The sequence below is a fragment of the Chenopodium album genome, chromosome 3 (genome assembly GCF_948465745.1).
Source record: "Chenopodium album chromosome 3, dcCheAlbu1.1, whole genome shotgun sequence".
Classification (NCBI taxonomy): Eukaryota; Viridiplantae; Streptophyta; class Magnoliopsida; order Caryophyllales; family Amaranthaceae; genus Chenopodium; species Chenopodium album.
This window is the reverse complement of record NC_137836.1, coordinates 1864171-1877262: the sequence shown is the minus strand read 5'-3', so window position 1 is coordinate 1877262 and position 13092 is coordinate 1864171. Positions and strand designations below refer to the sequence as shown.

The window sequence follows — 13092 nt, the reverse complement described above, 5'->3', positions numbered from 1 at the left end:
AGCCGTCAAAACTCATATTTTTTAATTATCCAACAAGAAATACCTAAGTACTTGAATTCCAAATTATATCCTAATAACCGTATTATATTAAAATAATTAAACATAATGGCAATAGAATTGAAAATGAGCCAATCTGAACTTAAAATCAACCTAGCTCAAGTCTTAACAATAAATAATTGACGACCCGACTCGAATTGACATGACTTGAACTCAATATGAACGACGCATGGGAACCAACTTATGGAGGGATGGAGGAGGCTTGGGCAATGGTGGGTGTATATATTAGGGAAGACACTAATATAGAATTTCAAAACTTACATTAACTCCGTAACAATATTTATTTTTAACATAACTAATTCCCTACGGCAAATAAGACGTGAAGCTAAGTATGCTTATTGGTGTGGATGGTAGTTTATTTAGAGGTGGGCACTAATAATGAGGTTTGGTCTTAACATTGATGATTGCAAAATTCTGATTTATTTAACATACAATAATAATGCAATTCATATTGTTACGTAAAACTTAATAATCTCAATAATATGGCCCATCATTTTTATCATTATTTAATTTTATGTGACCAAGGTCAAGTATTGGGGGGATATATGATTGTCCATTATTATTGTATTATTTGAATTTCTATGCTTAGAGATTGATGCAATTTATAAAAAATTACATGCTTATGCTTTGGTTCTATCTAAATTAAATCACACGCCAAATTCATAAGCAAAGCAAAGCAACTAGCTTGTGTAATTTCTAAGAAATAAAAAGCTATTCAAAATGAATGATGAAGCATAAAATCTTCTCTAAAAGAATTCATAAACCAAATGATTTCATGCACATTCTAACAAAAGAATAAATATAGTTATGGAGAAATTGTCTTCATATCATCAAATAGTTTGTTGCCAACAAAAAAAGGTCAAAACACATTATTATGATCATGTCAAATCCCTTTGCCCTTATATATACTCCAACTCTTTAAGCAATGAGTAATCCATGAGTTGTAGTTTTTGGTTGATCAACAACAATGGAACACTTCTTGTTTCGGTTGTTCATGCAATCTCTCTTGTTCTCCTCATTGTTGTTACGTGCTAGTGCTACTAATGTTACTCGTGACCGAAACGTTGTGGGTGACTCTCTTGTAAGCAAAAGAGATCTAATTAGATTGACTAGGGAGATTGAGGCTATCTACCAATTTGGTGACTCCCTTTCCGACACCGGCAACTACATCCGAGAGGTCAATGGGGAAGAGTCCACCTATAGTAGGCTTCCTTATGGTCAAAGCTACCACCCCACGGGTCGTGCATCCGATGGCCTTATCATGGTGGACTACATTGGTACGTATCATGAACTTAGATACATACTTCGTATATGATATATTTGTTTAATGTATGATAATATACTTTCTTTGCTCTTTTATTACTTAGTTTTAGTTCAGGCAGTCTTTGACGACTTTATTAAAAGACATTAAAAAATATATTATCCACTTAAAAGTAATAACTCACCTTAAACTAGATATCACTAAATCAATTTTCTTTCCTTTATTCTCCTTTAATTTGGTACGTAGTCAAGTAAGTCAACGGGTTTGATTAAACCACAATGAAGCAAGATAATGATGTCCAACTTACCATTATTACTAGAAATAACATGCATGATTTAGATTTATGACAACTTTTTCTATAAGGTATACTTTTAATGTTTCACAATAAGTTATACTCGGTTATATATATATTTATGTGTGTTTTTGTGTCGTGTTTTTTTTTTATGGGTGACTAATAATTATATGGAATTGTGCATGATAGCAATGTTCTTCCATCTACCACTGCTGAGTCCATATCTTGCTAAAGGAAGCGACTTTAGACATGGGGCCAATTTTGCCGTAATAGGCGCTACTGCTAATGGCAAATACAATTCTTTGGCTAGGCAGCTTGTTTGGTTTAAATATCACCTCATGACTACTTATCATAATTCAATGGGTACATTCTTGTTTAATGCTACATTAATTCGTTGAATTTTTTGGCTAAATTTCCAAAACTCTATTCATTCCCTTAATTTCATGTACATAATGATTTGCATGATTAATTGCAGCAATTAAAAGAAAACTACAAAAGTCATTGGTGCTAATGGGAGAGATTGGAGGTAATGACTTCAATGGTCCTTTTAACCAAGGCAAATCAATAAAGGAGGTAGCTAAGCTTGTCCCCGGAGTTGTGCAAACCATAAAAAATGCCATCGAGGTGAGTTGAAACTTGAATGACTAATTAAATAGAAAACAGGCTAGTCACATCAATTCAGTTCGGGTTATATTGAGTCTATATTTCTTTTAAGAAAATTATGGAGTACATACTAATTTTGAGGTCATATTATTCAAGTCAATCTTAGTTATGGTCAAACACGGGTAAATTAAACTTGTTTTGTGTATAATCCAAGTGTAATTTGGTTTGGGTTGGATGACTAGGTTAGTTTTTTATAATATTATGCCATTACAAAGAGTAGGTGATTCACAATATCAACATTTTTTGCATAATTTTCAGGAAGTGATTAAACTTGGGGCTACTAATATTGTGGTGCCCGGAAACTTTCCTATCGGATGTGTGCCTCTTTATCTTGCTAAATTTGCTACAAATGATAAATCAAAGTATGATAAACTTGGGTGCTTGAAAGACTACAATAATTTCGCAAAGTTCTACAATATAAAGTTGATTCAAGCCATCAAGCAATTGCAACAAAAGCACCCAGATGTGGCAATCGTATATGGAGATTACTATTCCGCATTGATATGGGTCATTGCTAATGCTCGACAATTAGGTAATGTTCAAACACTTAGTTAATTGAACTACATTGCATGAGTATGTACAAGCTCTATATATTATAGTTTAACCACATATACAGATAAATGAGGTTCCATCTTAAATAAAGTCAACTAAAAATTAAAGTCGCCTTTTATTCATATACACACTTAGTCATGAATACCTTATTGATTGAAACTATACTTATTAAATCTTCTTCTTTAATTCTAATTTGACAATTAAGTCCAACATCCTCCACCTTTCCTTATACTATACGTATGCTGTATGCATGAAATTAATAGGAATTAGGATTTATAATATTGGTACAATCACATGCACAATTCTTCACGCACGGCTTCCGGTACAAAGGTGCGTCGCATTGTGTGCTGTGTGCCGTGTGCGCGGTTGGTGTCGTAGCCAGAGTGGAAATTTTGCATTGTATATCATGCACATGATTACACAATGAACTTAATCAAATCTCTAGAAGAAAAAAAAAAATGCATTGCTCATATTTATATTTTCAAAGTCGGTCTCTATTAAAGACTGACTTACAAACTCATATGTGCTACTCGTATCTTGTTTTCATTTCTAATTACATATTCATACCACCTTGTGAACCAAATGCCAATGATTTCTAACACTCTAAACCCCCTCCAAGCAATGTTTTGAAACAATATAAATGTTGGATATAATAATACATTTACTCGTAATATTGTTTGGAACATGTTCTATAAACAGCGCATCATTAATTTTAATTTGTACTTCGCAAGTTAACAAATTGTATATTATCTTACAGGGATTGAGCAGGATGAAACCACAAAGGCTTGTTGTGGATATGGTTATAACCCTTATAATTTTGGCACAACTGGTTGTGGCAGCCCTGGATCTCCCATTTGTCAAGACCCTAGTAAAAGAATAAGCTGGGATGGAATTCATTTGACTCAACAAGGATATAAAGGAGTTGGAGACCAATTATTAGAACAATTCGTACCCGTACTTGAAAAACAAATTCGAAGGCGATTGAAAAAACCTATTAGGTAAAAACCTAAGAGACAAATCAAATGATCTTAGGTGATGTGAAAACGATTCAAAGAAGACAAAAGGGGTCCATATATCTTTACTTATTTTATGCTCAACCATCTCTTGGCAACATTTAGTGCACTTAGTATATATTGCTACTTGAGAGTTTTACACAATGGTTGAATTCACCTTTATATATATATATATATATATATATATATATATATATATATATATATATATATATGTATATATATATATGTGGTCAAATTGAAGATATAAAAAATTATACTCAGTTAATATAATATACAAGTATTTATCTAGCTTGTACAATCACTCTTTGCATCAATTTTGTTATACGAGTATAATTATACATTTTATGAATATAGTAGTTTTTACAATTCGGCTTATTGCTCGTATGAGTCATATCATGTATGAACTATAATGAAAAAGTATATCTTTTACTTAATTTTTATGTCTCCTTGTACATTTTTTTTGGTCGCATGCTTTATTATTTGTTACATTCGTTTTTGGCGTCATTATTAAGAAATTAAATTAATAACGATTGATGAGTTTTAATTTTGAGATGATGATTAATGAGTTTGAAGTCCAACATCATATCAAATGAACAATAAGACAACATCCATATTAATTAGGTAGGTATATAAAAATAGGAGGTGCGATATTATCAGCCTTATATTTCTCCCCCTTAACTTATTTTCTTACTTCTTTTTTACCTTATTTTTATTTACCAAAAAAGGAAATGTAGCATAGGTGATCTGAATTAGTTATCACACATTAGAATTAAGTGAGAAAGTAACACTATAAGCATTAAACTCATTTTCATTGATAAATGGTTACAAAATTAAATCTCACTTGTCTAGTGTGCAGATCACATTTTCCGCTATCACCGTTCATGACACACGGTTCAACACTTCCTATCATCAATTGGTTTTCAGATACATCATGTGAGCTTGTAAGTGTTCCAAACTCTCTTATTATTTGGGTAGCGCATATCTAATTTGTTAATCTTAATACAATGTAAAATTTTAACTTATTACTCCCTTCAACCTTAATATTTTGTCTCATTTGAATTTTCACGATCTACGAAATGCACCTTAAAATATAAATATCTTCAAATCTATACATTAAAATAATATAAAAATTTGATATTCTTATACCAGAAAATATAACAAATCTAACTTGTTTTCACTTGCCTATATTATTATTTATTTATTTCTTAGAGATTAATGAGGATTTTTAGTGGTCAAAACATTTAAATTTTGACCGCAAAAAAAATAATGGAGTTCAAAATGTTAGAGGACCAACTCAACCAAAAGCTTAAGACCCGAGAATATGTTTTATACTCTATCACGCTTCCTCACACGAGAGCTCGTTGGGCTAGAAGTGTGGATGCAACATGATCCCTCCTCATACCCAGCTCTTAATATTCCACTTAAAGGTGGGAGGGTGGATAAGATTTGAACCTTTGACCTCTATGTCACGTTGGCTCTAATACCATGTTAGAGGACCAACTCAACCAAAAGATTAACCTAATATGGTTGAAACCCAAGAATATGTTTATCACTCTATCACAAAAATTGGTATAGAGAAGTAATTTTATAGATGTCACTAACAATAAATCTATCGCATAAGTACGGGGCCCAAATTTGAACAATATAAATGCTTTCGAAATAAATTGGCTGAGTGGAATTCATGACGAGTCTAATATATCTGACAAGAATAATCTAATGTTTGACAAAAATATTCTAATGGATTTTGTGTGAAAAACTACCTTTTATATACAACTTTTTGTGAAAAACTACCTTTTAAAAAAAATGTTGTAAATGACTACCTCTTTTTTAAAAAATGTTGTAAATGTCTACCACTTGCCGGAATCTGGCCGTTGACTCACTTTTCCGGCGTTGACCACCCCATGTGGCGGCCTTTTCTCATTTTCGACCATCCTCACCCCCTCCTCCTCCTCCATTTTCTAGTTTTCGAGCACCCGTACCCCTTCGTCGTCACCTTCCCCTCCCTTGTCCAGTTTCCGACCACCCCTACACACTTCCAACTGCCGCGCTTGTTGCCCCTCCGCCTCCCTTTTCCAATTTCCGGCCATCCCCCACCCCTTGCAGCGCTCCTTTTCCCTAGCCCTCCTTAACCCTTATTGCAGCCCTAGCCTCAAACAAATTATCAATTTCCGGGCACTCCCCTCCCTACCCCCACTTCCATTGAATCCGACAGCCCTTTCCTTGCCAACCCCCTTCAATTTACTACTCATTATTCCCCCGAACACCTCGAAACCCTTCCCCTTTCCCTCAATTCTTGATTTCCGACCAACCCCTCAAATAAATTATTAATTTTTAGTCAAATTTCATCCCATCCACGCATCAAAAACCCTCGAAATCCCGCCCACCATCCTTCGACCCCCTCAAAAACCAGATCGCCTTCCTTTCCTTTCCTCAATTGAGGAGTTATGATGTTGTTGTTTGAGGGTCGTGGAATTGGGGAGCAATTGAGGGTTTGTGTTGGATTTGCCAGGGTGGAGGCAGTTTCAAGTGGGGTTGGGTTGGGTTGGTTTTGGGATGCGTGGGGGCGGTTGTAAGGGTGTTTTGAGGTGGGTTGAGGTGTTGTGGTGGTGGGGCGGTGGTCAAGATGGCGGCATTGCTGGTGGTGCATGCATAGAAAAAAAAGAAAAAAAAAATAAAGGTCATGTGACCGGCACGTGGGTGGTCAACGCCGGAAAAGTGAGTCAACGGCAAGATTTCGGCAAGTGGTAGTCATTTACAACATTTTTTAAAAAAGAGGTAGTTATTTACAACATTTTTTTTTAAAAGGTAGTTTTTCACAAAAAATCCTATTCTAATATATGACATTAATAAATCTAATAATTAACATTATAATCTAATATATGACATTAGACTATTAGATTTTTAATTTCAGATATTAGATTATTAATGTCATATATTAAAATGTTATTGTCAAATGTTAGAATATTAATGTCATATGTTAGAATACTAATGTCAGATATATTGGACGCACGGTGAGTCCAGTTTCACCGTTCACGCAAAAGTTTCTCAAATGCTTTTACGTATTTGTACTAATACGGATATTAGATTTTACTATTTTGAATGCACATGTATTATTACCATGCAAGGTATTAGTCAAGAAAATTAGCAAACATTATGCCAAATAAAGCAGCATTCAGATTGGATTGATTATTTATTTATTTATTATTATTATTTTATTATTTTTGTGTTCCACCCAATTCATGTCCTTTGTTTAATTAGGATTCGGGGCTCAATTCTTAGTGATTAGGTTCTAGTCCTCTCCTAACTATTGTTGTGGGGGATCGAAGACACGGTCCTCCCTATATATCCAGATCAAGATAGTCTTTCTCAAAGCTTTTATATTTCTGGGGAGAAGGAAACTAATCAAAGCAATTAAGGGAGCTAATCATATCATATCATACAAAATAAAATACAATTAAAAATAGATATGTATATGTTAAGATTGCCATATAATATGAGGCTTTTTTCCTATTATGAGGAGATATTATATAGCAATATCTCCAATCCATAGAAATATGGAAAAATCATATTGTATCATTTTATGATTGTGCATGGAATCTGTCCAAAAAAATCACAAAAACAAGCTAATATGATTCCATGCACATTTTTATTTAGTAAGAAAATATATGGAGAAATTTCCATATAATACTCCTCAGATTATGATATTAAATTGACAAAATTGCAAATATTACCTGTAATTTCCTAAATAAAAGATTTTGATTATGCTTTTTACCTAAATAACACTATTTTGGCCCTTGTAAAAACAGTCACATGCAAATTGTTAATCAACAAAATAAACAATGAAGCAAGTATTATTGTACGTGTTGGTGCAATTTCTTTTGTTCTCCTCAATAATACTTGTATGTGTTAATGCTACTACTATAACTCCCAATGGTTTGGGAGCCTCCCTTAGTAGCAAAAGAGAGCTAACTTCTTTGGCTAAGCAGTTTGATGCTATCTACCAATTTGGTGACTCTCTTTCCGACACCGGCAACTATGTTCTAGAGCCCAAAAGCAACACCGTCTACAACAGGCTCCCTTATGGTCAAACCACACACCCAACGGGTCGTGCCTCCGACGGCCTTATCATGGTGGATTACATTGGTATGCTTCATTAACTACCTTAGCTACTTATATGTGAATACGTCGTGCATATGTATCCTCAAATTTATTTGTTATTTATTTTATATACTATATACATCCGTTTCTTATTAGTTGCAATAAAAAAATTATACTATATCTTATCACAACCAATACTCAGCCCCTTCATTGCAATTAATGAGAAACACTTTAGAACGTCACAAACTAAAATATTGTACAAACTATAAAAGTTGTTACCCTATTATAGCATGATTTTATATTAGAATATGTTAGGGCGAGACCATCTAACCCAATACTTGCGCTTTTTTAACTTGGTAATTTTGATTGACTAACTAATTATTTCAATGTATTTATGATATAGCATCGTACTTCAATCTACCACAACTGAACCCATATCTAGCCACCGGAAGCGACTTCACCCACGGAGCCAATTTCGCGATAATAGGCGCTACCGCTAATGGTGGACTTAACGACAATTCCTTGGCTAAGGAGCTTGATTGGTTTAAAACTCACCTCAACTCTACTTACTCTAATCCAGCAGGTACATACATTGCACTCGTTTTTTTTTTTTTTTTTTTTTTTTAATTTTAATTAAACGAAGAAGTTTGGAATATCATAAACTAGGTTAGGTCCCGTGCCATGCAGGTTAATTTTCAAATAACTAATATTTAATTAATACAATATATAATTATAAAAGATGAATAGTCTACTTCGTAAAACAAATTTATTATAAAATTGTTTATTATTAGCAAAATAGATATTTAAAATACGCATATATGTATACTTATAAAATGAATATCTTAACAATATGTGTTTAACTCGCAAATATATTTTTTGTTACGTACCATTATTCATTCTCTTATGCAATATTTTTTTCATAATAAATTTATTTAAAATATTACTTATATCTTTCCTAGCAAGCTCTTCATAAATAATTAAATACAAAAAAAAAAAAAACAAATACAAAATTCTGTAAAAAAAATATCCTTGTTGTAATAATGGTAGAGTAGTACATAATACTGAGTACTATGTATGTAATTATTTTAGGAATTTATTTAATTTTTTTTTAACATATTTATATGGTATAATATATATATTGTGGAAAGATACATTAAATCTTTTTTATTCTCTTATTTATGTACAATATTTGTTTCCTAAATAGTTTTTTTTTTAAAAAAAAAAAAATTATAAGTGACACACAAAAAAATGACACGAGTCATTTTTGGTGTGTCTTTTAGTATATAATTATTGAATTATTGATTATTGATGATTGATAATAAAATGATCGGTACGTAAAAATTAACATATCTCAAGATTGCCTAAGATTTTCACTATTTAACAAAATCATTTTGATATGTTTCCTTAAAAAAATTAGTTCTGTCGGAAAAATATTGCATAATTAATATATCTTGTCAAGTTTCTGTAGCAGTTATTACTTTAGTATATACGAGTAATAAATGATTGGTATGTTGTTACGTGCTTAAATTATCAAAGCATAGATTTACCATGTCAACATGTTCTCTTAAATTGTACGTACGTACATATTATGATAACAGCAATCAAAGAAAAACTCCAAAAGTCGTTGGTGCTAATGGGAGAAATCGGAGGCAATGACTTCAATGGTCCTTTTTTTCAAGGACAACCGATCGAGGAAGTATCTAAGCTCGTCCCGGGAGTCATAAAGACCATCCACGATGCAGTCGAGGTAAGTTGAATCTACAAGTGACTTAAATTAGGGCTTGTTTGGTTCAAATTATTTTTGCTTATCTGATCTGGTCTAATATGGTGTGGTCTGGTATGATTTGATCTTAATTTCAAATTTGACCAAACTTTGACCTCAAATATATGATAATATATACTATCAAGTGGGATGTTGTTAGATTCGTAATAATGTGTATTTTATTAATATGTAATTTTCATAAGTTTTCACATTATGAAATTCAAGATATTTAGCGATAAAAACTGCACGCAAAACGATGATCTGATTTGAACTTATTTTTAAATAAGTAAAAATAAGGCCCAGTTTGATTCACCTTAAAAAAATAATATTAAGTAAAAATAATTTCAGTTCAGTAAAAATAAGGTCAGTTCAGTAAAATTCAGTTTTCTTAAAGAAGAATTATAATAGAAAATCAGTAAAAATAATTTAAGTTCAGTAAAAATAATTTAAGTTCAGTAAAATTAAGTTTAGTTCAGTAAAAATAAGTTCAGTTCAGTAAAAATAATTTCAGTTCAGCAAAATTAAGGTGAATCAAACAGGGCTTACGATCTAATCCTTTGCTTGATTATATTTCAGGAAGTGATAAGTTTAGGGGCTACTAATATTGTGGTACCCGGGAACTTTCCAATTGGATGTGTGCCTATTTACCTTGTTAAACATGCGACGAATGATACCTCAAAGTATGATGAACTTCATTGCCTAATTGACTACAATAACTTTGCAAAGTCCTACAATCAACAATTACTACAAGCCATCACTCAATTGCAAAACGCGCACCCGGATGTAGCCATCGTCTATGGAGACTACTATGCTGCCTTGACTTCGGTCATCACCAATGCCCAACAATTAGGTAATCTTATTCAAATAATCTTACTTAAAATTATCAAGCTGTCTTCCAAAAAAAGGTTTTGGTTTAATTTCTTGTCGTTGTTTGGTTGTGAAGTATGTTAACGAATATATATGTATATTATATAGGGTTCGAGGAAGGTGGCACTGAAAAGGCTTGTTGTGGAACCGGTAATAATCCTTACAACTACGGTGATAAAAGTTGTGGCAGTCCTGGAGCTCAAGTTTGTCCAAACCCTAGTAAAAGAGTAAATTGGGATGGAGTTCATATGACTCAAGAAGGAAACAAAAATGTTGGACAACAATTGATTAAGCAATTTGTATCTGAACTTCGAAAACATATTAGAAAACGTCGTAGTAGACAGTGATGTGGAAAAAAAAAACATAGAATTTACAAAGATGGCCAAAATAAAGTATTTAGTGTATTTCTTAATTTGCTACATAGATTTTAATTAGCTTAATTAATTTTATGAACACAAAGATCAATACAATATGTTTTTCTTGTTCATTCACCAATTTAATCAGATTAACACCTTCAAATTCTAATTGTTCCCTTATTTGTTTAATTCTAGCTAGCAAAATAATTAGTTCATATACATTCTTATATGAAGTTAATTAAAATATGGTCAACAAAAATAAGGCCAACAAAGGAAGACAAAGGTACCAAATTATGAAATAAAAGTAATAATCCTCAAAACCTTTATGTGATTAATTCTTTTTATCACATAAATAGCCTAAAATTCTTTCAACAAGATGTAACTAACTAAAAGCAACTTGATCTAATGGTTATAGCTATGGACTTGGTTGTAATTTTAATTAATCCCTAGCTAGCTACTAACTTGACCATTGGAGTTAGATAATGTATGTGATGCAGTTAGCTTGGTCAAGAAAATTAGTTTTGCTAATTTGCTTGGGAAAAAACTTGTCAAAATAGAATATTACCTCCGTTGTTACATATTAGTTGTAACTTTGGGTATTATTTATGAGGTATAAAATATATTAAAGTTGCAACAAATGTGTAATGAAGGCAGTAAATAAAACGAAATATAAAAACGTTGATTAAGGAAGTAGAGTATATTAAACAGTAACTAAAATGACACTTAGCTTAAAAGCTTAAGTGACATGGGGCATGAATTAGCTTATCATTGAAGTTGCTCTAATAACTTTAAACACAAACAAACACTAAAACTTGTATAAAACTAACAAACTATCATAATAATTACAACATTGTGATTATGAATAAAATGCACTATCACCCAAAAAAATTGAAAGAAAGTTCGGATAATAATAAAAGCATTAGTATTATAAATAGGATTGTTTTTGTAAATAACCACCCCTCAAAGCACCCTTTGTTAAACATACCAACCGTTTTTCTTGAATTTAAAAAATAATACCACCCTTAAAACACAACCCCTCCTCTATTCCGGTCTGTTTTCTGACTAAGGGTCTACATGTCACCACCCTATTGGTCTAACATATTATATATATATATATATATATATATATATATATATATATATATATATATATATATATATATATATATATATTCCACCTCTGTTAGGCGGCATCCCCTCCTTGCCTTGTCTCCGTTTTTGACACCACCTCCTTTTCCCATCCTTTTCCAGCTCCTTCCCTTTCCTGCTCAACAATTTCGACCCCTCTCCTTGGTTTAGGGTAGTTTCGCGGTTAGGATTCAAGGCGAGGGTTGGAGTTTCGGGCTAGGTGGGTTAGGGTTTTGATTTCAAGCAAGTGGGTGGGGATATGAGTTTCAGGTAAGTGGGTGGGGATGCGAATTTCAGGTGGTGGTCAGGGTGGAGGCTGAAGGGTCGAGTTAGAATTACCGGTGATTGGAGGAAGACTGGGCGATGGAGAGGAAGTTATGTTGGATGCTGACAGTGAAGGGGGAGGGTGAGAGGGTGGCTGGCTAATGTGGATGGTCTGATAGGTGGTTGGTTTTTTTTTTTTTTTTTTGGGGGGGGGGGGGGGGGTGGCTAGTCTGGCTACGTACCTTTTTTTTTCAAAAAAAAGAGACATACATTAATTTTGATTTAAAACCCTAACTCGAAAAACTAGCTGGAATAGGAGAGGGGTGGTGAATGGTGATACATACTAGTTTTGTGTTTAAGGGAAGGTATTTTTTAATTTCGAAAAAATGGGTGGTAAGTTCAATAAAACGTGTTTTGAGGGGTGGTTATTACATAAAAAATAAAAATAAAATAAAAATAAAAATAAAAAAACCCTTATTATAAATATAATTTAAATTGGATTTTCCATTTGGTATCATTATAGTTTGGCTTTTTTCAGTTGGTGCCCAATTTTTAGTTTTATTCCCCATGGTACCAATGTAGTACCTAACGAATAACGATGGCCATGGGCCGTGTCGGCACGTGGGCAGCACGGGCCCGGCATGGCATGGCCATCGACACGGCGTGGCACGACGGCCCACTTGGGCCGTGGGTCGTGCCGTGAACAAAATTTTGAAAAATTGGCACGGCACGGCGGGCGGCACAGTCGTCAGCCCATGGGTCAGCACGGCCCGCCA

The 13092-nt window shown here is 33.1% G+C and overlaps 2 protein-coding genes across 2 annotated transcripts; both read left to right on the top strand.

Annotated features, from left to right (window-relative positions):
- The first annotated feature begins 820 nt into the window (after window positions 1-820).
- On the top strand, window positions 821-4005 carry LOC145610217 (GDSL esterase/lipase At5g03980-like). Its single transcript, XM_081665514.1, has 5 exons — window positions 821-1334; window positions 1800-1973; window positions 2086-2234; window positions 2532-2805; window positions 3583-4005. Exons 1-5 carry the CDS (start codon window positions 1025-1027, stop codon window positions 3825-3827), a joined length of 1152 nt encoding a protein of 383 aa, XP_081521640.1. The 5' UTR covers window positions 821-1024; the 3' UTR covers window positions 3828-4005.
- A 714-nt stretch (window positions 4006-4719) lies between these two features.
- On the top strand, window positions 4720-10915 carry LOC145622185 (acetylajmalan esterase 1-like). Its single transcript, XM_081676388.1, has 6 exons — window positions 4720-4782; window positions 7828-7984; window positions 8343-8522; window positions 9538-9686; window positions 10278-10551; window positions 10677-10915. Exons 1-6 carry the CDS (start codon window positions 4723-4725, stop codon window positions 10913-10915), a joined length of 1059 nt encoding a protein of 352 aa, XP_081532514.1. The 5' UTR covers window positions 4720-4722.
- The last annotated feature ends 2177 nt before the right edge of the window (window positions 10916-13092 follow it).

Excerpts from the sequence above, each read along its gene's own strand:
- LOC145610217 (XM_081665514.1), top strand. The coding sequence starts at position 1,025 with ATGGAACACTTCTTGTTTCGGTTGTTCATGCAATCTCTCTTGTTCTCC. Across the intron at positions 1,974-2,085 it reads TACTTATCATAATTCAATGG|CAATTAAAAGAAAACTACAA; the intron begins GTACATTCTTGT and ends GATTAATTGCAG. Across the intron at positions 2,235-2,531 it reads CCATAAAAAATGCCATCGAG|GAAGTGATTAAACTTGGGGC; the intron begins GTGAGTTGAAAC and ends CATAATTTTCAG.
- LOC145622185 (XM_081676388.1), top strand. The coding sequence starts at position 4,723 with ATGACACACGGTTCAACACTTCCTATCATCAATTGGTTTTCAGATACA. Across the intron at positions 4,783-7,827 it reads CAGATACATCATGTGAGCTT|TTTGATGCTATCTACCAATT; the intron begins GTAAGTGTTCCA and ends TTGGCTAAGCAG. Across the intron at positions 8,523-9,537 it reads TACTTACTCTAATCCAGCAG|CAATCAAAGAAAAACTCCAA; the intron begins GTACATACATTG and ends TTATGATAACAG.